We start from the raw sequence: 26,670 nt of genomic DNA on the forward strand, positions 1-26,670 counted from the left end.
TGGACAGTTCGGGCATGCAAAGGACAAATGCACAGGAACCGTCATCTGTAACCTGTGCTCGGGACCCGGGCATACGTTTCGTGATGCCCTCATGCAGAGCATAATAAATATAATGGCCTGACCTCCTTGGAAATTATGGGAAAAGAAACCACAAGAGGTGCAGATGTTGTCCAAGAAGCCGGCACTGATGAGGAGATAAGTCACAGTAACAGCGAGCCTGCTCCAGAGTCTGATATAATATCGATGGATGCTGCACTATTAGGACCACCAGCCACTGAAGAAACACCTAAAGTACCACCAGCCAGAGCTAAGCCACCATCAGCCAGTAAAGTGAGATCTAAGCAATGTTCAGCCACTAAATTAAGACCTAAAATACTAGTCACTAAGGTGTCCAGAAAACCTGTCACCAAACCATCCAAGCTTCAGCCCAGTACATCTGTAGAAGCAGATAAATTGTCTGCAGTGTCCAGTGTGGATGACGAAGGTTTTGTGACCATAAAAAGGAAAAAAGCCTTTGTGGATTCCTCCAGGAAAATCACAACAGTCCAGAAAACCTCTGAACCTCCAGTGCTGGTGATAAGTCCAGGACGTTACAATGTACTGGGAGAAGAAGACAAAGAAGAGGCACAAATGGAGCAAGGTTCCTCATACATCATAGAAAATGACTCTGATGAGGTGGATCCTGACTCTCCCGTGTCCACAAAGAGATGGGGCACTGCAGGTGACAGCAGTGGAAGGAGAAAGAAGACCAGAAAGTCTAAGTGATCAGGATGCGGCTGAGACTAAGCTCTATTAATGTGAACAGTGTGAGGACTGGTAGCCGGCGGCAGGCGATCTACCAGCGATTGTCTGATGAGAGATCTGACGTCTTCTTCTTACAGGAGACGTATCTGAAATGTAATGCCCATGTGTATGCAGCCAAGAGAGACTGGAGACTAGGTCCATCATTCTGGTCCTTCGGGCTGGAGAGGAATGACGGTGTGGGAATCCTCTTTAATACCATGGATGTCCAGGTGGACAGAGTCCTGGAGATCTGTCCGGGCCGCTGTCTGATGCTGGACTTTGTACTGGACTCCATCCATTATAGAGCAATAAACATTTATGCTCCACAGACAAGGAAAGAGCGGAGGGAACTGTTTGACCATATGAAGCCATATTGCTTTACCTCTAAAGTGTTTATATTGTGTGGGGATTTTAATAATGTGTCTTGTAATGTGGATAGATCCAGCAGTCACAAGAAACTGAGATATGAGGAGACGTTTCTTAATAATATCGTCCAACAGGCCCATCTAGTAGACCCCTATGGTTCCCACCATACCAGTAAGACATACACATACCATAAGGGTGGTAATGCCAGCAGAATAGACCGGGTGTATATAAAGAGAGAGGTGAGATGCTCTCAGTACAGGATCAGCCCTCTGGAGTTCTCTGACCATTGCATGGTGAGCGTGACGCTGGATCTGGCCCAAGCTGTGGTCTGTGGAAAGGGGTACTGGAAGGTGAATAGCTCCGTGATCCAAGATCCACGGTTCAGAGAGGTCTTCACCACCTTCTATAATGATCGTAGGACCACCCAATGTATGTGTGATGACACAGCTGAGTGGTGGGAGACCATGAAAAGTGACATCAAGCAGTTTATTATACGAGCAGCCAGGAGACATAGTAATATGGAATCATAGAATCATAGAATCGTAGAGTTGGAAGGGACCTCCTGGGCCATCTGGTCCAACCCCCTGCTCAAAGCAGGATTCGCTAAATCATCCCAGTCAGATGTCTGTCCAGCCTCTGTTTGAAGACTTCCATTGAAGGAGAACTCACCACTTCTCGTGGCAGCCTGTTCCACTCATTGATCACTCTAACTGTCAAAAAGTTTTTTCTAATATCTAATCTGTGTCTCCTCCCATTCAGTTTCATCCCATTGCTTCTAGTCTTTCCTTGTGCAAATGAGAATAAAGTTGATCCTTCTACAATGTGACAGCCCTTTAGATATTTGTAGACAGCTATTAAGTCTCCTCTCAGTCTTCTCTTTTGCAAACTAAACATTCCCAAATCCTGCAACCTTTCCTCATAAGACAGGGTTTGCAGACCGGTCACCATTCTGGTCGCTCTTTTCTGAACTTGCTCCAGTTTGTTGATGTCTTTTTTAAAATGTGGTGCCCAAAACTGGACACAATATTCCAGATGAGGTCTGACCAAAGAGGAGTAGAGGGAAATAATGACTTCACGTGATCTAGACTGTATGCTTCTGTTAATACATCCTAGAATTGCATTTGCCTTTTTTGCTGCTGCATCACACTGTTGACTCATATTCAGTCTGTGATCTATTAGTATACCCAAGTCTTTTTCACATGTGCTGTTGCTTAGCCCTATTCCTCCCATTCTGTATATGCTTTTTCCATTTTTATTGCCCAGATGTAGTACTTTGCATTTCTCCCTGTTAAAAACCATTCTGTTAGTTGCTGCCCACTTCTCCAGTTTATTTAAATCTTTTTGAATCCTCTCTCTCTCTTCTCTAGTATTAGCTATCCCTCCTAGCTTTGTGTCATCAGCAAATTTAATCAGTTTACCCTCAATTCCTTCATCTAAATCGTTGATAAAGATGTTGAACAATACAGGGCCCAGGACAGAGCCCTGTGGTACCCCACTTGAGACATTCTTCCAACTGGATGTGCAGCCATTTACGACCACTCTTTGGGTCCGATCACTAAGCCAGTTATGAATCCACCTAACAGTTGCCTTGTCCATTCCATACTTAATCATTTTTTCAATAAGGATTGTATGAGAGACTTTGTCAAATGCTTTGCTGAAGTCAAGATATACTATATCTACAGCATTTCCTTGATCCACCCAATCAGTGATACCGTCATAGAAGGAAATTAAGTTAGTCTGACATGACTTATTAGTTACAAACCCATGCTGACTCTGTTTAATCACTTCATTCTTATCCAGGTATTGACATACATGTTGTTTAATAATTTGTTCAAAGATCTTTCCTGGTATAGAAGTCAGACTCACTGGCCTATAGTTACCTGGGTCCACCTTCTTCCCCTTTTTGAAGATAGGAACAACATTTGCTCTTCTCCAGTCTTCTGGCACTTCTCCTGTTCTCCAAGAATTTTCAAAGATTATAGAGAGGGGTTCAAAAATTTCTTCTGCTATCTCCTTCAGTACTCTGGGGTGTAATTCATCTGGACCTGGAGACTTGAATTCATTTAGGCTAGCTAAGTGTTTCCTCACTATCTTTCTGTTTATAGATATCCTGGATTCTTCTATTCCCTTAATAGGACAGTGAATAACAGTTGATGTTACATTTCCTTTCTGAGAGAAAACAGATGCAAAATAGGAATTTAAAAGTTCAGCCTTCTCAACATCCTGTCTTACCATTTCATCATTTTCATCCTGTAAAAATCCTATAGCATCTTTGACTTTTCTTTTACTTTTGACATATCCCCAAAATCCTTTATTATTGCTTTTGACATCTCTTGCAAGCCTCAATTCATTTTCAGCTTTAGATAATCTGATTTGTGCCCTGCAGGTTCTGCAGACAGCATTATATTCTTCTTTAGATATGCCTCCCTCTTTCCATTTTATAAACATTTTTTTCTTCCTTTTTAGCATGTGCTTAAGTTCTGTGTTCATCCATCCTGGTTTCCTTAACTGCTTCCTATTCTTCCCTCTTTTCGGAATTGTTAACAACTGTGCTTTGAGAATTTCATTTTTCAAGATTTCCTATCCTTCCTGGACATTTTTGTCTTTAAGGATATCCAGCCATTGGATCCCTCCAATTCTCTTTCTGAATCCCTTAAAATCTGCCTTTCTGAAATCTAACCTTGACGTCTGAGTCTTCACAGGTCTTCCGCCTCTAGTTATCCAAAATTCTAAAATAGCATGGTCGCTACCTCCTAGGGTCCCAGCCACTTTTACCTCCTTAACCATTTCCTCCCTGTTTATAAGGATTAGATCCAAGGTAGCAGTTCCCCTTGTTTTCTCCCTTACCTTTTGGAAGATAAAGTTGTCAGCAAGAGAGGATAAGAATTTCCTTGACCTGTTAGTTTTGCCTGAGAGAGATTCCCAACAAATGTCTGGATAGTTGAAATCTCCCATGACAACTATGTCATATTTTTTGGAGAACTTGGCCATTTGATGCATAAAGAGTTCATCCATATCTTCAGCTTGCACAGGCGGCCTGTAGTAAATGCCTACAATGGTGTCCTTTCCATTGTTCTGTCCTTGTATTCTTACCCAAACAGTTTCCACAGAACTCCCAGTCTCTGAAGCTTCAATCTCTGTGCAGATATACGCGTTTCTAACATACAATGCGACACCTCCTCCTCGTTTATCAAGTCTGTTTCTTGCAAATAAGTTGTATCCTTCTAGTCTTGTATTCCAATCATGTGTATTGTCCCACCAAGTTTCAGTGATTCCAATGACATCATATTTCTTTTCCTGTGTTAGTAGTTCCAATTCTCCTTGTTTGTTGCCCATGCTTTGTGCATTAGTATAGAAACATTTTAGTTTGTGATTGGTTTCTCTTTCTCCAATATTTTTATTAATTAGATTCTTTTGTCTTTGTTCTTCCTTTCCACTTCTAATAGCAGAGTTCTCAATAGCATTTGTCAGGTGTATGGCTTTTTCTGGTCTTTTGCTTCCCTTCCCATGTTGTTCTAGTTTAAAGCTCTCCTTACAAGTGTAGCAAGGCGACTTCCAAATACATGCTTTCCAGTCTTCGTAAGGTGCACCCCATCTCTAGCAAGTAGTCCATCGTATAAGTAGTTCACTCCGTGATCCAGAAATCCAAATCGTTGCTGACGGCACCATCGACGTAGCCAGTTGTTCACCTGCAGAATCTTATTCCACCTCCTTGTTCCATGGCCATCCACTGGGAGGATGGAAGAGAAGACCACCTGCGCTCCCAGTTCTTTCACTTTCTTGCCTAAGTCTTCAAAGTCTCTGCAGATGGTTTCCAGGTCGTTTCTTGCGGTGTCATTTGTCCCCACATGTAGTAGCAGGAATGGGTAGTCATCTGTAGGTCTGAAGAGTCCTGATATCCTGTCAGACACATCTTTAATTTTTGCACCTGGAAGACAACACATTTCTCTTGTAGTTATATCCGGTCTGCAGATAGCGGCCTCAGTTCCTCTCAACAGGGAATCCCCCATGACCACCACTCTCCGTTTCTTCTTCACAACATTTTTCTTTCTCCATCCAGGAGGACTCTGAAGGCGTACAAGGTTGCTGCTTGTTGGCAAAGTCTTATCCTGATGTATTTCTTCATTGTTTTCCTGCGTGAGAGCCTGGTACTGGTTCCTGAGCAGTATGGGTGCTGACTGCCTCCTGATCCTCCTGCTTCTCTGGGTCACATGTCTCCATTCCTCTGTTTCTTCAGGTGCACTTCGAATTTCTTCTCTTTCTGTAACATGAAGAGATAATTCTGCTCTGTCCAAGAACTCTTCACCTTCCTTAATGATCTTCAACGTAGCTAACCTCTCTTCGAGATTTTGCAACTTTTCCTCCAACAGGGACACAAGCTTGCATTTGTGGCATGTGAAGTTTGGCTTTTCCACTCTTAAGTCTGTGAACATGTAGCATGGAGTATATGAGATACTCTGCCCTGAGACTGCAACTGAGCCGGCTATATAGCAGGATGAATGGTGGTGAGGAGGTGGATGGACGGATCGTCAGCCATATAAAGCAGCGAATGAGGGAGCTGCAGTATGATCGCATCAAGTCTCTCAAGGCGGAGGGACAGTTTGATAATTGGGGCGTTCATAACCCAGATCCTTTCATTGCCTGTAAAAACAGGGTCAGTAAGAAGCTAATTACTGGTTTGTTGGATGAGAATGGGGTGGAGCAGTCAGAGCCGGAGAAAGTCCACAAGATCATTGCTGATTATTATAGAGATCTCTATAAAGGGGCTAATATTGATAAGGAAGCCATTAATGCCTACCTGAAGGGGGTGTCCCTACCAACACTAGACCCCACACAGGCAGATAGTATGGCCGGTCCCATAACTGAGGAGGAGGTGAAGAAGAGCATTGACTCCTTAAAGGCCAACAAGAGCCCGGGGCTGGACGGCCTGACCAGCGAGTTTTATAGAGAGTTCCGGGACTTATTAGCTCCGGACCTGGTGCAGGTCTATAATGATTGCCTCTCTGCAGGGAAGCTTCTACCGTCCCAGTATAAATCTGTTCTGGTCCTTTTGGCAAAAAAAGGAAATCTAAAAGATATAAAGAACTGGCGTCCATTGTCTCTGCTGAACACGGATTATAAAATTCTGGCCAAGATCTTGTATTATCGGCTGAGTGAGGTGGCGGGTGAGCTCATCATCGCCAACCAGACGTGTGGTGTGAAGGGTCGGACGATAGAGGACTCATTGTTGTTGGTGAGAGAAGCCGTGACGTACATGAAGCAGCACCATGTGGGGCGTATATTGTGGGCTTAGACCAGAGTAAAGCCTTTGATGGAGTCCATCATGATTACCTGTATCAGGTGTTGTTACAGTATGGCCTCCCGATGCGGTTTGTGCAGTGGCTGCGATTTCTGTATGAGGAAGCTATAAGCCTGCCGCTGATTAATGGTCACTTGGTTGAGCCCTTTGCGATCATGTCAGGGGTGAGGCAGGGCTGTCCTCTCAGCCCATTGTTGCATGTTTTCAGTCTGGATCCTTTCCTCAGAAAACTGCAGGATCATAGAGATTTTACAGGGCTGAGGTGCCACCTCCAAAGTATGGTGGAGGAGGTAAAGTTCTGTGCCTATGCGGATGATGTGTCGGTTGTGGTGTCTTCTAGAGGTGACTGTGCGGCTCTACAGCAGGAGATCACGGCCTTCTCCCAAGTGTCTAACTCCTCTGTGAACATGGAGAAGAGCGAGGCGTTGTGGCTGGGGAGTGACCTTGGTATCTTCTCTGTGCCCTTCAGAACAGTTCAGGATCAGATAAAGATTTTGGGAGTTGTGTTTGGTGCTGTAGATGATGGGAAGCTGAACTGGGAGGAGAAGCTGGTGGTGTGTGAGCGGAAGGTGCAGAGCTGGAGACACTGGAAGCTGACATATCTGGAGAAGATCCGCCTGCTGAAGACCTTCCTGCTCCCGCTGTTCCTCTATATCAGTGTGGTGTTCCCGCTGCCAGATACGTTGCTCCCCAGACTCACCAATGTCTTCTTTCACTTCTTGTGGGGCAACAGGGTGAATGTGGTCAGGAGAAACATTCTCTATCTCCATCATAAGGATGGTGGTCTCGCCATGCCTTGTCCGGAGCTCTTCTTTAATCTTTTGTTTCTCATGAAGAATTTTTCGTTTTGTAAGAATTCAGAGAAGGTGCCATGGTCTTGTTTGTTTAAGAGCCAGATCCAGCAGTTTGTGTCTGTGTAGTCGGTAGGGGACCCCATCAAGAGAATCTCAGGACGACTAAAGAATAATGTTTCTTGGTACGGTGTCCACATAATAAGTAAGGTCGTCAGATGGAGGATCTTGTATGATGACATCAAGCAGCTTAGTAGGAAGGAGCTGTATAAGAATGTCCTGTCATCTCACTTCAGTGTCCAGGTACAACTGAGGGGCGCTCCGAGTCTGGATGTAAAATGGGCTGTAAAAAATGTGCTCGATCCCAGAGTTCCCCCTCATATGAGAGACGTAGCGTGGCTGGCACTCCATGGTAAGATGTACGTTAGAGATAATCTAAAGTGCAGGAATGTATCAGACAGATCCTGTCCCAGAGAAGAGTGCCCCCATATACTGGAGACGATGGACCATCTGCTGTTAGAGTGCCCCTTCAGTATGCAGGTATGGGAGTCTGTGTCCTTGTCCCTAAAGTTACCGCACCTGATGGGACAGTCGTATGGTCAGCTGCTATACGGAGACTTCCAACCTAAGCTCAGGGCGTATGACAGAAGCTCTCTGTGTATAATAAATGTGGTGACCATCTACCATCTGTGGTGTGCGCGGTGCTGCCTGCTCATCAATAAGGAAGTCCTGTCCTGTGATACTGTCAGGTGTAAGATCCTAGAAAGTCTCAAGGCCGTATATAAGAAGGATATAAAGGGGAACCCAGGGAATGTGAACTGGAGGAACATCCATGTATCGGGATTTGTCAATGTTTGCTAATGCTATTGTTTAGGTGATGTAACAACATTTATCTCCTTTACTATTTATTGCTTTGAGATTTTAATGTAACATTTTTGTAATATATGATTGCCAGTTTTTAAATAAAAAGATCATTATAGTAGTTATATTCTTATACATAGGGGGCAGTATTGTAGTAGTTATATTCTTGTACATAGGAGCAGTATTATAGTAGTTATATTCTTGTACATAGGAGCAGTATTATAGTAGTTATATTCTTGTACATAGGGGCAGTATTGTAGTAGTTATATTCTTGTACATAGGAGCAGTATTATAGTAGTTATATTCTTATACATAGGGGCAGTATTATAGTAGTTATATTCTTGTACATAGGAGCAGTATTATAGTAGTTATATTCTTGTATATAGGGGCAGTATTATAGTAGTTATATTCTTGTATATAGGGGCAGTATTATAGTAGTTATATTCTTATACATAGGAGCAGTATTATAGTAGTTATATTCTTGTACATAGGGGGCAGTATTATAGTAGTTATATTCTTGTACATAGGGGGCAGTATTATAGTAGTTATATTCTTGTACATAGGAGCAGTATTATAGTAGTTATATTCTTATACATAGGGGCAGTATTATAGTAGTTATATTCTTGTATATAGGGGCAGTATTATAGTAGTTATATTCTTATACATAGGAGCAGTATTATAGTAGTTATATTCTTGTACATAGGGGGCAGTATTATAGTAGTTATATTCTTGTACATAGGGGGCAGTATTATAGTAGTTATATTCTTGTACATACGGAGCAGTATTATAGTAGTTATATTCTTGTACATAGGGGCAGTATTATAGTAGTTATTTTCTTGTATATAGGGGCAGTATTATAGTAGATATATTCTTGTACATAGGGAGCAGTATTATAGTAGTTATATTCTTGTACATAGGGGCTGTATTATAGTAGTTATATTCTTGTACATAGGGGCAGTATTATAGTAGATATATTCTTGTACATAGGGGCAGTATTATAGTAGATATATTCTTGTACATAGGGGCAGTATTATAGTAGATATATTCTTGTACATAGGGAGCAGTATTATAGTAGTTATATTCTTGTACATAGGGGCAGTATTATAGTAGTTATTTTCTTGTACATAGGAGCAGTATTATAGTAGTTATAGTCTTGTACATAGGGGACAGTATTATAGTAGTTATAGTCTTGTACATAGGGGACAGTATTATAGTAGTTATATTCTTGTACATAGGGGCAGTATTATAGTAGTTATATTCTTGTACATAGGGGGCAGTATTATAGTAGATATATTCTTGTACATAGGGAGCAGTATTATAGTAGTTATATTCTTGTACATAGGGGCAGTATTATAGTAGTTATATTCTTGTACATAGGGGCAGTATTATAGTAGTTATATTCTTGTACATAGGGGGCAGTATTATAGTAGTTATATTCTTGTACATAGGGGCAGTATTATAGTAGTTATAGTCTTGTACATAGGGGACAGTATTATAGTAGTTATATTCTTGTACATAGGGGCAGTATTATAGTAGTTATATTCTTGTACATAGGGGCAGTATTATAGTAGTTATATTCTTGTACATAGGGAGCAGTATTATAGTAGTTATATTCTTGTACATAGGGGCAGTATTATAGTAGTTATATTCTTGTACATAGGGGCAGTATTATAGTAGTTATATTCTTGTACATAGGAGCAGTATTATAGTAGTTATATTCTTGTACATAGGGGCAGTATTATAGTAGTTATATTCTTGTACATAGGGGCAGTATTATAGTAGTTATATTCTTGTACATAGGGGCAGTATTATAGTAGTTATATTCTTGTACATAGGAGCAGTATTATAGTAGTTATATTCTTGTACATAGGGGCAGTATTATAGTAGTTATATTCTTGTACATAGGGGCAGTATTATAGTAGTTATATTCTTGTACATAGGGGCAGTATTATAGTAGTTATATTCTTGTACATAGGGAGCAGTATTATCGTAGTTATATTCTTGTACATAGGGGCAGTATTATAGTAGTTATATTCTTGTACATAGGGGCAGTATTATAGTAGTTATATTCTTGTACATAGGAGCAGTATTATAGTAGTTATATTCTTGTACATAGGAGCAGTATTATAGTAGTTATATTCTTGTACATAGGGGCAGTATTATAGTAGTTATATTCTTGTACATAGTGGACAGTATTATAGTAGTTATATTCTTGTACATAGGGAGCAGTATTATCGTAGTTATATTCTTGTACATAGGGGCAGTATTATAGTAGTTATATTCTTGTACATAGGGGCAGTATTATAGTAGTTATATTCTTGCACATAGGAGCAGTATTATAGTAGTTATATTCTTGTACATAGGGGCAGTATTATAGTAGTTATATTCTTGTACATAGGAGCAGTATTATAGTAGTTATATTCTTGTACATAGGGGCAGTATTATAGTAGTTATATTCTTGTACATAGGGGGCAGTATTATAGTAGTTATATTCTTGTACATAGGGGCAGTATTATAGTAGTTATATTCTTGTACATAGGGGCAGTATTATGAATCCTGTATTCTTAATTTCCAGGTGCAGGGTTTCATTTCGGGTAATCAGAGCAGATTGTGGGCCGGATGGGTGTGTGCGGTGGATATTGGTTGGGGTTTCGGTTATATTTATGTGATTTGGCAGATGTTGTTGAGAAGAAAAGAAATTATTGCAGGAAATAATATTCTGTGAATTTCCTGATTTGGTTTCTCGCCTTTTCTCCGTATCTCAGGTCGTGTAGGAGGTATTATCGGCTTCGGTTGTGTTTCCCTCGTTCTCTGGTGTCAGGGGGGCACATACTTTCCCTCCTGCTGCTGGAGGACATGGGGGGAGCAGCCAAACAGCTTTGCATGGGAATGTGAATGAGGGCGAGGGGCCTGAGTGCCCCCCAGGCGTGGATGGCAGAGGGGGGTTAGTCAGGAGCCCTGCTGTGGATGTGGCCCCTCCACCACAGGTAGACCCTCACAGACTTTCTCTACAGATTTCTTATCATCTTTTCTGTTCTCATTATTTCTGGATTTGGCTTCTGGGGAATGTGCATTAACCCGTGCAGTGCTGGCCCCTCTCTCAGCTCAGGAGGGGATACAATGTATCTACTATAGAATTATAGAGACTGACACATTGTAGCAAAGCCTCAGCCTCATGTGCCACTCACAGAGCATTGTCCAGACTGGATACAAGTGTAACAAACCCTCAGCTGTGAGCATTGTCGGGTCTGCAGAACAATGGCCGCAAAGGAGAAAGAGAGGTGATGTATTAGGGGCAGACACTGACCGCTGCCCTGCGTTAATGGCTGTCGTCAACCAAAGATGCAAGAGGCTGCGTTCTGTACCCCCAGTGTCATCACCCGTCCCCCAGTGTCGGTGCCATCACCCGTCCCCCAGTGTCGGTGCCATCACCCGTCCCCCAGTGTCGGTGCCATCACCCGTCCCCCAGTGTCGGTGCCATCACCCGTCCCCCAGTGTCGGTGCCATCACCCGTCCCCCAGTGTCGGTGCCATCACCCGTCCCCCAGTGTCGGTGCCATCACCCGTCCCCCAGTGTCGGTGCCATCACCCGTCCCCCGGTGCCATCACCCGTCCCCCGGTGCCATCACCCGTCCCCCGGTGCCATCACCCGTCCCCCAGTGTCGGTGCCATCACCCCATGTCTGGGGCTCCTCACTGTACAGTGCAGACACTTCTGGTTTTGGGTCCGCAGGGGCGGATCTCCTGTATTAACAGTCCGCTCCCCGCTGACGCTCTCGGCACAGCGCGCAGTTTATCTGGCGGTGCGGCGGGCGGTGAGACATCTACAACCTGCAGCCGCCATATCTTGTAGAGTAAACTCCGAAGGATATGAAACAAGTCTGTGCAGGTGGTAGAAGTAGTCTACTGTACAGAATGCAAAACAAGACTGTGCAGGCCAGAGAGGATGTCTACTGTACAGCAGATAGTACAAGCCTGTGCAGCACAGAGGGGCGGTGTCCTGTACAGCACATAGTACAAGCCTGTGCAGCACAGAGGGGCGGTGTCCTGTACAGCACATAGTACAAGCCTGTGCAGCACAGAGGGGCCTTGTCCTGTACAGCACATAGTACAAGCCTGTGCAGCACAGAGGGGCCTTGTCCTGTACAGCACATAGTACAAGCCTGTGCAGCACAGAGGGGCGGTGTCCTGTACAGCAGATAGTACAAGCCTGTGCAGCACAGAGGGGCGGTGTCCTGTACAGCACATAGTACAAGCCTGTGCAGCACAGAGGGGCGGTGTCCTGTACAGCAGATAGTACAAGCCTGTGCAGCACAGAGGGGCGGTGTCCTGTACAGCAGATAGTACAAGCCTGTGCAGCACAGAGGGGCAGTGTCCTGTACAGCACATAGTACAAGCCTGTGCAGCACAGAGGGGCAGTGTCCTGTACAGCACATAGTACAAGCCTGTGCAGCACAGAGGGGCAGTGTCCTGTACAGCACATAGTACAAGCCTGTGCAGCACAGAGGGGCAGTGTCCTGTGCAGCACATAGTACAAGCCTGTGCAGCACAGAGGGGCAGTGTCCTGTGCAGCACATAGTACAAGCCTGTGCAGCACAGAGGGGCAGTGTCCTGTGCAGCACATAGTACAAGCCTGTGCAGCACAGAGGGGCAGTGTCCTGTGCAGCACATAGTACAAGCCTGTGCAGCACAGAGGGACCGTGTCCTGTGCAGCACATAGTACAAGCCTGTGCAGCACAGAGGGACCGTGTCCTGTGCAGCACATAGTACAAGCCTGTGCAGCACAGAGGGACCGTGTCCTGTGCAGCACATAGTACAAGCCTGTGCAGCACAGAGGGACCGTGTCCTGTGCAGCACATAGTACAAGCCTGTGCAGCACAGAGGGACCGTGTCCTGTGCAGCACATAGTACAAGCCTGTGCAGCACAGAGGGACCGTGTCCTGTGCAGCACATAGTACAAGCCTGTGCAGCACAGAGGGGCCGTTTCCTGTGCAGCACATAGTACAAGCCTGTGCAGCACAGAGGGGCCGTTTCCTGTGCAGCACATAGTACAAGCCTGTGCAGCACAGAGGGGCCTTGTCCTGTACAGCACATAGTACAAGCCTGTGCAGCACAGAGGGGCAGTGTCCTGTACAGCACATAGTACAAGCCTGTGCAGCACAGAGGGGCAGTGTCCTGTACAGCACATAGTACAAGCCTGTGCAGCACAGAGGGGCCGTGTCCTGTACAGCACATAGTACAAGCCTGTGCAGCACAGAGGGGCCGTGTCCTGTACAGCACATAGTACAAGCCTGTGCAGCACAGAGGGGCCGTGTCCTGTACAGCACATAGTACAAGCCTGTGCAGCACAGAGGGGCAGTGTCCTGTACAGCACATAGTACAAGCCTGTGCAGCACAGAGGGGCAGTGTCCTGTACAGCACATAGTACAAGCCTGTGCAGCACAGAGGGGCAGTGTCCTGTACAGCACATAGTACAAGCCTGTGCAGCACAGAGGGGCCGTGTCCTGTACAGCACATAGTACAAGCCTGTGCAGCACAGAGGGGCCGTGTCCTGTACAGCACATAGTACAAGCCTGTGCAGCACAGAGGGGCCGTGTCCTGTACAGCACATAGTACAAGCCTGTGCAGCACAGAGGGGCAGTGTCCTGTACAGCACATAGTACAAGCCTGTGCAGCACAGAGGGGCAGTGTCCTGTACAGCACATAGTACAAGCCTGTGCAGCACAGAGGGGCAGTGTCCTGTACAGCACATAGTACAAGCCTGTGCAGCACAGAGGGGCAGTGTCCTGTACAGCACATAGTACAAGCCTGTGCAGCACAGAGGGGCCGTGTCCTGTACAGCACATAGTACAAGCCTGTGCAGCACAGAGGGGCAGTGTCCTGTACAGCACATAGTACAAGCCTGTGCAGCACAGAGGGGCAGTGTCCTGTACAGCACATAGTACAAGCCTGTGCAGCACAGAGGGGCCGTGTCCTGTACAGCACATAGTACAAGCCTGTGCAGCACAGAGGGGCCGTGTCCTGTACAGCACATAGTACAAGCCTGTGCAGCACAGAGGGGCAGTGTCCTGTACAGCACATAGTACAAGCCTGTGCAGCACAGAGGGGCAGTGTCCTGTACAGCACATAGTACAAGCCTGTGCAGCACAGAGGGGCAGTGTCCTGTACAGCACATAGTACAAGCCTGTGCAGCACAGAGGGGCAGTGTCCTGTACAGCACATAGTACAAGCCTGTGCAGCACAGAGGGGCAGTGTCCTGTACAGCAGACAATACAAGGGCGCTACGCTCTTCCGTGGATGGAATAGGGATGACAGTATCTGTGGTTTCGGGGCCCCTATGAGATGAGGGCCCGGGGGTCCGACTCTTCAGAACTTTTCTGTATGTAGCTTTGGAACCGGACTCGGCGGCACCAGGGGCTTTACAGCACAGCTGTTAACCCTTTGCCGACTGCACCCCAGCCACTCGGTCTTACACTGGGGGTGCCCCGCCCGTCCTCCAGGGAGACCGAGAACACGAGAGCTCAGTCCTCAGGATTTGTTTTATTTGGACGGAAATAAACAGTCGCACACTGGGGCCACCGCCCCAAGATAGAGGGGCCGCCAAAATCTGCAGACGACGCCCATCAGGCAGGGGCCAGAGCGGACCCCACTCCATGACTGGTCCCAACACCTGCCATCACTCCATATAAGCCCCCCACCGCCAGGAGGACCACACCACTGCAAAGGACGACCAACCCACCACCAGGAGGAACACCACACCGACAAGGACGACCAACCCACCACCAGGAGGAACACCACACCGACAAGGACGACCAACCCACCACCAGGAGGAACACCACACCGACAAGGAGGACCAACCCACCACCAGGAGGAACACCACACCGACAAGGAGGACCAACCCACCACCGGGAGGAACACACCACCGACAAGCAGGACCAACCCACCACCAGGAGGAACACCCCACTGACAAGGAGGACCAACTCACCACCGGGAGGAACACCCCACTGACAAGGAGGGCCAACCCACCACCAGGAGGAACACCCCACTGACAAGCAGGACCAACCCACCACCGGGAGGAACACCCCACCGACAAGGAGGGCCAACCCACCACCAGGAGGAACACCCCACCGACAAGCAGGACCAACCTACCACCGGGAGGAACACCCCACTGACAAGGAGGACAAACCCACTGACAAAGAGGAACACCCCACCGACAAGGAGGACCAACCCACCGACAAGGAGGGCCAAACCACCACCGGGAGGAACACCCCACCGACAAGATGGACCAACCCACCGACAAGGAGGGCCAACCCACCACCGGGAGGAACACCCCACCGACAAGGAGGACCAACCCACCGACAAGGAGGGCCAACCCACCACCGGGAGGAACACCCCACTGACAAGGAGGACCAACCCACCGACAAGGAGGGCCAACCCACCACCGGGAGGAACACCCCACCGACAAGGAGGACCAACACACCACCACGAGGAACACCCCACCGACAAGGAGGACCAACCCACCACCGGGAGGAACACCCCACCGACAAGGAGGACCAACCCACCACCGGGAGGAACACCCCACCGACAAGCAGGACCAACCCACCACCGGGAGGAACACCCCACCGACAAGGAGGACCAACACACCACCACGAGGAACACCCCAATAACAAGGAGGACCAACCCACCACCGGGAGGAACACCCCACCGACAAGGAGGACAAACCCACCGACAAAGAGGAACACCCCACTGACAAGGAGGACCAACCCACCACCAGGAGGAACACCACACCGACAAGGACGACCAACCCACCACCAGGAGGAACACCCCACTGACAAGGAGGACAAACCCACCACCGGGAGGAACACCCCACTGACAAGGAGGACAAACCCACCGACAAAGAGGAACACCCCACTGACAAGGAGGACAAACCCACCGACAAAGAGGAACACCACAAGGAGGACCAACCCATCCCCAGGAGGAACACCCCATCGACAAGGAGGACCAATCCAACGACAAGGAGGAACACCCCACCGACAAGCAGGACCAACCCACCACCGGGAGGAACACCCCACTGACAAGGAGGACCAACCCACCACCGGGAGGAACACCCCACTGACAAAGAGGAACACCCCACTGACAAGGAGGACCAACCCACCGACAAGGAGGAACACCCCAATAACAAGGAGAACCAATCCACCGACAAGGAGGACCACCCCACCAACAGGAGGAACACCCCACCGACAAGGAGGACCAACCCACCACCGGGAGGAACACCCCACTGGCAAGGAGGACAAACCCACCGACAAGGAGGAACACCACACCGACTAGGAGGACCAACCAATCACCAGGAGGAACACCCCAATAACAAGGAGGACCAATCCACCGACAAGGAGGACCAATGCACCGACAAGAAGGACCAACCCACCATCAGGAGGAACACCCCACCGACAAGGAGGACCAACCCACCATCAGGAGGAACACCCCACCGACAAGGAGGACCAACCCACCATCAGGAGGAACACCCCACCGACAAGGAGGACCAACCCACCATCAGGAGGAACACCCCACCGACAAGGAGGACCAACCCACCACCAGGAGGAACACCCCAATAACAAGGAGGACCAATCCACCGACAAGGAGGACCACCCCACCAACAGGAGGAACACCCCACCGACAAGGAGGACCAACCCACCACCGGGAGGAACACCCCACTTGCAAGGAGGACAAACCCACCGACAAGGAGGAACACCACACCGACTAGGAGGACCAACCAATCACCAGGAGGAACACCCCAATAACAAGGAGGACCAGTCCACCACCAGGAGGAACACCCCAATAACAAGGAGGACCAATCCACCGACAAGAAGGACCAACCTACCACCAGGAGGAACACCCCACCGACAAGGAGGACCAACCCACCACCAGGAGGACCACCCCACCGACAAGGAGGACCACCCCACCGACAAGGAGGACCACCCCACCGACAAGGAGGACCACCCCACCGACAAGGAGGACCACCCCACCGACAAGGAGGACCAACCCACCGACAAGGAGGACCAACCCATCACCAGGAAGAACACCCCAACGACAAGGAGGACCAACCCACTAACAGAAGGAACACCCCACCTACAAGGAGGACCAACCCACCACCAGGAGGAACACCCCAAAGACAAGGAGGACCAATCCACCGACAAGGAGGAACACCCCACCGAAAAGGAGGACCAACCCACCGACAAGGAGGAACACCACACCGACAAGGAGATCAACCCATCACCAGGAAGAACACCCCAACGACAAGGAGGACCAACCCACTAACAGAAGGAACACCCCACCTACAAGGAGGACCAACCCACCACCAGGAGGAACACCCCAAAGACAAGGAGGACCAATCCACCGACAAGGAGGAACACCCCACCGAAAAGGAGGACCAACCCACTAACAGGAGGAACACCCCACCGACAAGGAGGAACACCACACCAACAAGGAGGACCAACCCACCACCAGGAGGAACCCCCCACCGACAAGGAGGAACCACCCTATCGATTAGGAGGACCACCCCACCGCCACGAGGCTCACCCACCGCTGACTACTCCTCATCCCACATTCGGTATAGGACCAGTTCACATATGGTGGCTGTCTGCACTACCTGACCACTTACACCACAGTGGGGTGGGAAGGGTTAAGTTGCACATGGGCGCACTTCCCTATTTGTGGTGAAGCCACTTCTGAAGAAAACCGCAATGTCGCAACAAAGTCGTCACATCGTGAACCCGCTGCACCCCAGCCTCCTCATAGAGACCCGGCGTCCATCACTCACTGCACCCCTAGCGTCCAGAGCCAGAGCCCCGCATCCACGGCATCCCCCACCCCGCACTTCCGGCGTCCTCAGCCTCCGCCCCGCACCCCACGGTGTCCTCGGCCTTCGCCCCGCACCCCATGTTCTTAGCACCTTACCTTGCTCTGTGATCGCAGAGACCTTCGCAACCGTCCGTTCAGCAGCCATTGTACAGTCACTGCTTCGCCCTGTGTCTCCACTAAAAAAAAAAGCAAAATATAATAATGCACTCTGTGATGTCACAGGACAGGGATAATACACACAGTGATGTCACAGGACAGGGATAATACACACAGTGATGTCAATGAACAGGGATAATACACAGTGATGTCACAGTACAGGGATAATACACAGTGATGTCACATTACAGGGATAATACACACAGTGATGTCACAGTACAGGGATAATACACACAGTGATGTCACAGTACAGGGATAATGCACACAGTGATGTCACAGTACAGGGATAATGCACACACTGATGTCACAGTACAGAGATAATGCACACAGTAATGACACTCAGGATCAGTAATGTATGTACACAGTGACTGCACCAGCAGAATAGTGAGTGCAGCTCTGGAGTATAATACAGGATGTAACTCAGGATCAGTAATGTATGTACACAGTGACTGCTCCAGCAGAATAGTGAGTGCAGCTCTAGAGTATAATACAGGATGTAACTCAGGATCAGTAATGTGATGTATGTACACAGTGACTGCACCAGCAGAATAGTGAGTGCAGCTCTGGGGTATAATACAGGATGTAACTCAGGATCAGTAATGTAATGTATGTATACAGTGACTGCACCAGCAGAATAGTGAGTGCAGCTCTGGGGTATAATACAGGATGTAACTCAGGATCAGTAATGTATGTACACAGTGACTGCACCAGCAGAATAGTGAGTGCAGCTCTGGGGTATAATACAGGATGTAACTCAGGATCAGTAATGTATGTACACAGTGACTGCACCAGCAAAATAGTGAGTGCAGCTCTGGAGTATAATACAGGGTGTAACTCAGGATCAGTAATGTAATGAATGCACACAGTGGCTGCACCAGCAGAATAGTGAGTGCAGCTCTGGGGTGCAATACAGGATGTAACTCAGGATCAGTAATGTAATGTATGTACACAGTGACTGCACCAGCAGAATAGTGAGTGCAGCTCTGGAGTATAATACAGGACATAACTCAGGATCAGTAATGTAATGTACACAGTGACTGCACCAGCAGAATAGTGAGTGCAGCTCTGGAGTATAATACAGGATGTAACTCAGGATCACTATTGTCATGTATGTACACAGTGACTGCACCAGCAGAATAGTGATTGCAGCTCTGGGGTATAATACAGGATGTAACTCAGGATCAGTAATGTAATGTATGTACACAGTGACTGCACCAGCAGAATAGTGAGTGCAGCTCTGGGGTATAATACAGGATGTAACTCAAGATCAGTAATGTAATGTATGTACACAGTGACTGCACCAGCAGAATAGAGAGTGCAGCTCTGGAGTATAATACAGGATGTAACTCAGGATCACTATTGTCATGTATGTACACAGTGACTGCACCAGCAGAATAGTGATTGCAGCTCTGGGGTATAATACAGGACGTAACTCAGGATCAGTAATGTAATGTATGTACACAGTGACTGCACCAGCAGAATAGAGAGTGCAGCTCTGGAGTATAATACAGGATGTAACTCAGGATCAGTAATGTAATGTATGTACACAGTGACTGCACCAGCAGAATAGTGAGCGCACCTCTGGAGTATAATACAGGATGTAACTCAGAATCAGTAATGTATGTACAAAGTGACTGCACCAGCAGAATAGTGAGTGCAGCTCTGGAGTATAATACAGAATGTAACTCAGGATCAGTAATGTAATGTATGTACACAGTGACTCCACCAGCAGAATAGTGAGTGCAGCTCTGGAGTATAATACAGGGTGTAACTCAGGATCAGTAATGTAATGTATGTACACAGTGACTCCACCAGCAGAATAGTGAGTGCAGCTCTGGAGTATAATACAGGATGTAACTCAGGATCAGTAATGTAATGTATGCACACAATGACTCCACCAGCAGAATAGTGAGTGCAGCTCTGGAGTATAATACAGGATGTAACTCAGGATCAGTAATGTAATGTATGCACACAGCGACTGCACCAGCAGAATAGTGAGTGCAGCTCTGGAGTATAATACAGGGTGTAACTCAGGATCAGTAATGTAATGTATGTACACAGTGACTCCACCAGCAGAATAGTGAGTGCAGCTCTGGAGTATAATACAGGATGTAACTCAGGATCAGTAATGTAATGTATGTACACAGTGACTCCACCAGCAGAATAGTGAGTGCAGCTCTGGAGTATAATACAGGATGTAACTCAGGATCAGTAATGTAATGTATGCACACAATGACTCCACCAGCAGAATAGTGAGTGCAGCTCTGGGGTATAATACAGGATGTAACTCAGGATCAGTAATGTAATGTATGTACACAGCGACTGCACCAGCAGAATAGTGAGTGCACCTCTGGGGTATAATACAGGATGTAACTCAGGATCAGTAATGTAATGTATGTACACAGTGACTGCACCAGCAGAATAGTGAGTGCAGCTCTGGGGTGTAATACAGAATGTAACTCAGGATCAGTAATGTAATGTATGTACACAGTGACTGGACCAGCAGAATAGTGAGTGCAGCTCTGAAGTATAATACAGGATGTAACTCAGGATCAGTAATGTAATGTATGTACACAGTGACTGCACCAGCAGAATAGTGAGTGCAGCTCTGGAGTATAATACAGGAGGTAACTCAGAATCAGTAATGTAATGTATGTACACAGTGACTGCACCAGCAGAATAGAGAGTGCAGCTCTGGAGTATAATACAGGATGTAACTCAGGATCACTATTGTCATGTATGTACACAGTGACTGCACCAGCAGAATAGTGATTGCAGCTCTGGGGTATAATACAGGACGTAACTCAGGATCAGTAATGTAATGTATGTACACAGTGACTGCACCAGCAGAATAGAGAGTGCAGCTCTGGAGTATAATACAGGATGTAACTCAGGATCAGTAATGTAATGTATGTACACAGTGACTGCACCAGCAGAATAGTGAGCGCACCTCTGGAGTATAATACAGGATGTAACTCAGAATCAGTAATGTATGTACAAAGTGACTGCACCAGCAGAATAGTGAGTGCAGCTCTGGAGTATAATACAGAATGTAACTCAGGATCAGTAATGTAATGTATGTACACAGTGACTCCACCAGCAGAATAGTGAGTGCAGCTCTGGAGTATAATACAGGGTGTAACTCAGGATCAGTAATGTAATGTATGTACACAGTGACTCCACCAGCAGAATAGTGAGTGCAGCTCTGGAGTATAATACAGGATGTAACTCAGGATCAGTAATGTAATGTATGCACACAATGACTCCACCAGCAGAATAGTGAGTGCAGCTCTGGAGTATAATACAGGATGTAACTCAGGATCAGTAATGTAATGTATGCACACAGCGACTGCACCAGCAGAATAGTGAGTGCAGCTCTGGAGTATAATACAGGGTGTAACTCAGGATCAGTAATGTAATGTATGTACACAGTGACTCCACCAGCAGAATAGTGAGTGCAGCTCTGGAGTATAATACAGGATGTAACTCAGGATCAGTAATGTAATGTATGTACACAGTGACTCCACCAGCAGAATAGTGAGTGCAGCTCTGGAGTATAATACAGGGTGTAACTCAGGATCAGTAATGTAATGTATGTACACAGTGACTCCACCAGCAGAATAGTGAGTGCAGCTCTGGAGTATAATACAGGATGTAACTCAGGATCAGTAATGTAATGTATGCACACAATGACTCCACCAGCAGAATAGTGAGTGCAGCTCTGGGGTATAATACAGGATGTAACTCAGGATCAGTAATGTAATGTATGTACACAGCGACTGCACCAGCAGAATAGTGAGTGCACCTCTGGGGTATAATACAGGATGTAACTCAGGATCAGTAATGTAATGTATGTACACAGTGACTGCACCAGCAGAATAGTGAGTGCAGCTCTGGGGTGTAATACAGAATGTAACTCAGGATCAGTAATGTAATGTATGTACACAGTGACTGGACCAGCAGAATAGTGAGTGCAGCTCTGAAGTATAATACAGGATGTAACTCAGGATCAGTAATGTAATGTATGTACACAGTGACTGCACCAGCAGAATAGTGAGTGCAGCTCTGGAGTATAATACAGGAGGTAACTCAGGATCAGTAATGTAATGTATGTACACAGTGACTGCACCAGCAGAATAATACAGTTGGAGCGCTGCAGAGGAGGAAGGAAGATGAGAGCGGAGGTCATGTGGCTGCAGTGATGACTGTGGCAGGTGCTGGGCAGGATGCAGCTGTCTGGTGATCAGGGAGTAGGATGATGTAGATTCCAGGACTTGCAGTGATGACAGCTTCATTCTCTCCATCCATGGTTTAACCCCTCACATACTGTACAGTGTAGTGGTCTGATTGTTTTCTATACTGGCTGCAAAACACTATTACTACATGGATGCACAGAGGGGGCACTATTACTATATAGAGGCACAGAGGGGGCACTATTACTACATGGAGGCACAGAGGGGGCACTATTACTATATGGAGGCACAGAGGGGGAACTATTACTATATGGAGGCACAGAGGGGGCACTATTACTATATAGAGACACAGAGGAGGCACTATTACTATATGGAGGCACAGAGGGGGCACTATTACTATATGGAGGCACAGAGGGGGCACTATTACTATATGGAGGCACAGAGGAGGCACTATTACTATATGGAGGCACAGAGGGGGCACTATTACTATATGGAGGCACAGAGGGGGCACTATTACTATATGGAGGCACAGAGGGGCACTATTACTATATGGAGGCACAGAGGGGCACTATTACTACACGGAGGCACAGAGGGGCACTATTACTACACGGAGGCACAGAGGGGGCACTATTACTACACGGAGGCACAGAGGGGGCACTATTACTACACGGAGGCACAGAGGGGGCACTATTACTACACGGAGGCACAGAGGGGCACTATTACTATATGGAGGCACAGAGGGGCACTATTACTATATGGAGACACAGAGGAGGCATTATTACTATATGGAGGCACAGAGGGGGCACTATTACTATATGGAGGCACAGAGGGGGCACTATTACTATATGGAGGCACAGAGGGGCACTATTACTATACGGAGGCACAGAGGGGCACTATTACTATACGGAGGCACAGAGGGGCACTATTACTACACGGAGGCACAGAGGGGCACTATTACTACACGGAGGCACAGAGGGGGCACTATTACTACACGGAGGCACAGAGGGAGCACTATTACTACACGGAGGCACAGAGGGGCACTATTACTATATGGAGGCACAGAGGGGGCACTATTACTATATGGAGACACAGAGGAGGCACTATTAATATATGGAGGCACAGAGGGGGCACTATTACTATACGGAGACACAGAGGAGGCATTATTACTATACGGAGGCACAGAGGGGGCACTATTACTATACGGAGGCACAGAGGGGGCACTATTACTATACGGAGGCACAGAGGGGCACTATTACTACACGGAGGCACAGAGGGGGCAGTATTACTACACGGAGGCACAGAGGGGGCACTATTACTACACGGAGGCACAGAGGGGGCACTATTACTATATGGAGGCACAGAGGGGCACTATTACTATACGGAGGCACAGAGGGGCACTATTACTATACGGAGGCACAGAGGGGCACTATTACTATACGGAGGCACAGAGGGGCACTATTACTACACGAAGGCACAGAGGGGGCAATATTACTACACGGAGGCACAGAGGGAGCACTATTACTACACGGAGGCACAGAGGGGGCACTATTACTATATAGAGACACAGAGGAGGCACTATTACTATATGGAGGCACAGAGGGGGCACTATTACTATATGGAGGCACAGAGGGGGCACTATTACTACACGGAGGCACAGAGGGGGCACTATTACTATATAGAGACACAGAGGAGGCACTATTACTATATGGAGGCACAGAGGGAGCACTATTACTACACGGAGGCACAGAGGGGGCACTATTACTATATGGAGACACAGAGGGAGCACTATTACTATATGGAGGCACAGAGGGGGCACTATTACTACACGGAGGCACAGAAGGGGCACTATTACTACACGGAGGCACAGAAGGGGCACTATTACTATAGGGAGGCACAGAGGGGGCACTATTACTACAGGGAGGCACAGAAGGGGCACTATTACTATATGGAGGCACAGAGGGGGCACTATTACTATATGGAGGCACAGAGGGGGCACTATTACTATATGGAGGCACAGAGGGGGCACTATTACTACATGGAGGCACAGAGGGGGCACTATTACTACATGGAGGCACAGAGGGGGCACTATTACTATATGGAGGCACAGAGGGGGCACTATTACTATATGGAGGCACAGAGGGAGCACTATTACTATATGGAGGCACAGAGGGGGCACTATTACTATATGGAGACACAGAGGGGGCACTATTACTATATGGGGGCACAGAGGGGGCACTATTACTATATGGAGGCACAGAGGGAGCACTATTACTATATGGAGGCACAGAGGGGGCACTATTACTACACGGAGGCACAGAAGAGGCACTATTACTATATGGAGGCACAGAGGGGGCACTATTACTATATGGAGGCACAGAGGGAGCACCATTACTATATGGAGACACAGAGGGCGCACTATTACTATATGGAGGCACAGAGGGGGAACTATTACTATATGGAGGCACAGAGGGGGCACACAGAGGGGGCACTATTCCTACAGGGAGGCACAGAGGGGGCACTATTATTATTATGTGGAGGCACAGAGGGGGCACTATTACTACTTGGAGGCACAGAGGGGGCACTATTACTATATTGAGGCACAGAGGGGGCACTATTACTATATTGAGGCACAGAGGGAGCACTATTACTATATGCAGGCACAGAGGGGGCACTATTACTATATGGAGGCACAGAGGGGGTACTATTGCTATATGGAGGCACAGAGGGAGCACTATTACTATATGGGGGCACAGAGGGGCACTATTACTAAATGGGGGCACAGAGGGGCACTATTACTAAATGGGGGCACAGAGGGGCACTATTACTATATGGAGGCACAGAGGGGCACTATTACTATATGGAGGCACAGAGGGGGCACTACTACTTTATGGAGGCACAGAGGGGGCACTATTACTATATGGAGGTACAGAGGGGGCACTATTACTACTTGGAGGCACAGAGGGGGCACTATTACTATATGGAGGCACAGAGGGGGCACTATTACTATATGGAGGCACAGAGGGGGCACTATTACTATATGTAGGCACAGAGGGGGCACTATTATTATGTGGAGGCACAGAGGAGGCACTTACTACTTGGAGGCACAGAGGGGGCACTATTATATGTAGGCACAGAGGGGGCACTATTACTATATGTAGGCACAGAGGGGGCACTATTACTATATGTAGGCACAGAGGGGGCACTATTACTATATGTAGGCACAGAGGGGGCACTATTACTATATGGAGTCACAGAGGGGGCACTATTACTATATGGAGGCACAGAGGGGGCACTATTACTATATGGAGGCACAGAGGGGGCACTATTACTATATAGAGGCACAGAGGGGGCACTATTACTATATGGGGGCACAGAGGGGGCACTATTGCTATTTGGAGGCACAGAGGGAGCACTATTGCTATATGGGGGCACAGAGGGGCAATATTACTATATGGAGGCACAGAGGGGCACTATTACTATATGGAGGCACAGGGGGGCACTATTACTATTTGGAGGCACAGAGGGGGCACTATTACTATATGGAGGCACAGAGGGGGCACTATTATATGGAGGCTCAGAGGGGGCACTATTACTAGATGGAGGTACAGAGGGGGCACTATTACTACATGGAGGCACAGAGGGGGCACTATTACTACATGGAGGCACAGAGGGGGCACTATTACTATATGGAGGCACAGAGGGGGCACTATTACTATATGGAGGCACAGAGGGGGCACTATTACTATATGGAGGCACAGAGGGGGCACTATTACTACATGGAGGCACAGAGGGGGCACTATTACTATATGGAGGCACAGAGGGGGCACTATTACTATATGGAGGCACAGAGGGGACACTATTACTATATGGAGGCACAGAGGGGGCACTATTACTATATGGAGGCACAGAGGGGGCACTATTACTATATGGAGGCACAGAGGGGGCACTATTACCATATGGAGGCACAGAGGGGGCACTATTACTACATGGAGTCACAGAGGGGGCACTATTACTATATGGAGGCACAGAGGGGGCACTATTACTATATGGAGGCACAGAGGGGGCACTATTACTATATGGAGGCACAGAGGGGGCACTATTACTATATGGAGGCACAGAGGGGGCAATTTTACTATATGGAGGCACAGAGGGAGCACTATTACTATATGGGGATACAGAGGGAGCACTATTACTATATGGAGGCACAGAGGGGGCACTATTACTATATGGAGGCACAGAGGAGTTCTATTACTATATGGAGGCACAGAGGGGGCACTATTACTACAGGGAGGCACAGAAGGGGCACTATTACTATATGGAGGCACAGAGGGGGTACTATTACTACATGGAGGCACAGAGGGGCCA

At 47.5% G+C, this 26,670-nt stretch overlaps 1 protein-coding gene across 2 annotated transcripts in view; it reads right to left on the minus strand.

Annotated features, from left to right (window-relative positions):
* The window catches only part of LOC141075716 (disintegrin and metalloproteinase domain-containing protein 33-like), a 145,450-nt gene that overhangs the window by 84,604 nt on the left and 34,176 nt on the right, over positions 1-26,670 (minus strand). For both annotated transcript variants that reach the window (XM_073562866.1, XM_073562865.1), the window contains exon 2: positions 18,053-18,132. In XM_073562866.1, the coding sequence (XP_073418967.1) occupies positions 18,053-18,132 (80 nt within the window). The remainder of the gene's footprint in view (positions 1-18,052; positions 18,133-26,670) is intronic.

This window comes from Dendrobates tinctorius, unplaced genomic scaffold (genome assembly GCF_039654945.1).
Source record: "Dendrobates tinctorius isolate UK_male_01 unplaced genomic scaffold, ASM3965494v1 ptg000367l, whole genome shotgun sequence".
Classification (NCBI taxonomy): Eukaryota; Metazoa; Chordata; class Amphibia; order Anura; family Dendrobatidae; genus Dendrobates; species Dendrobates tinctorius.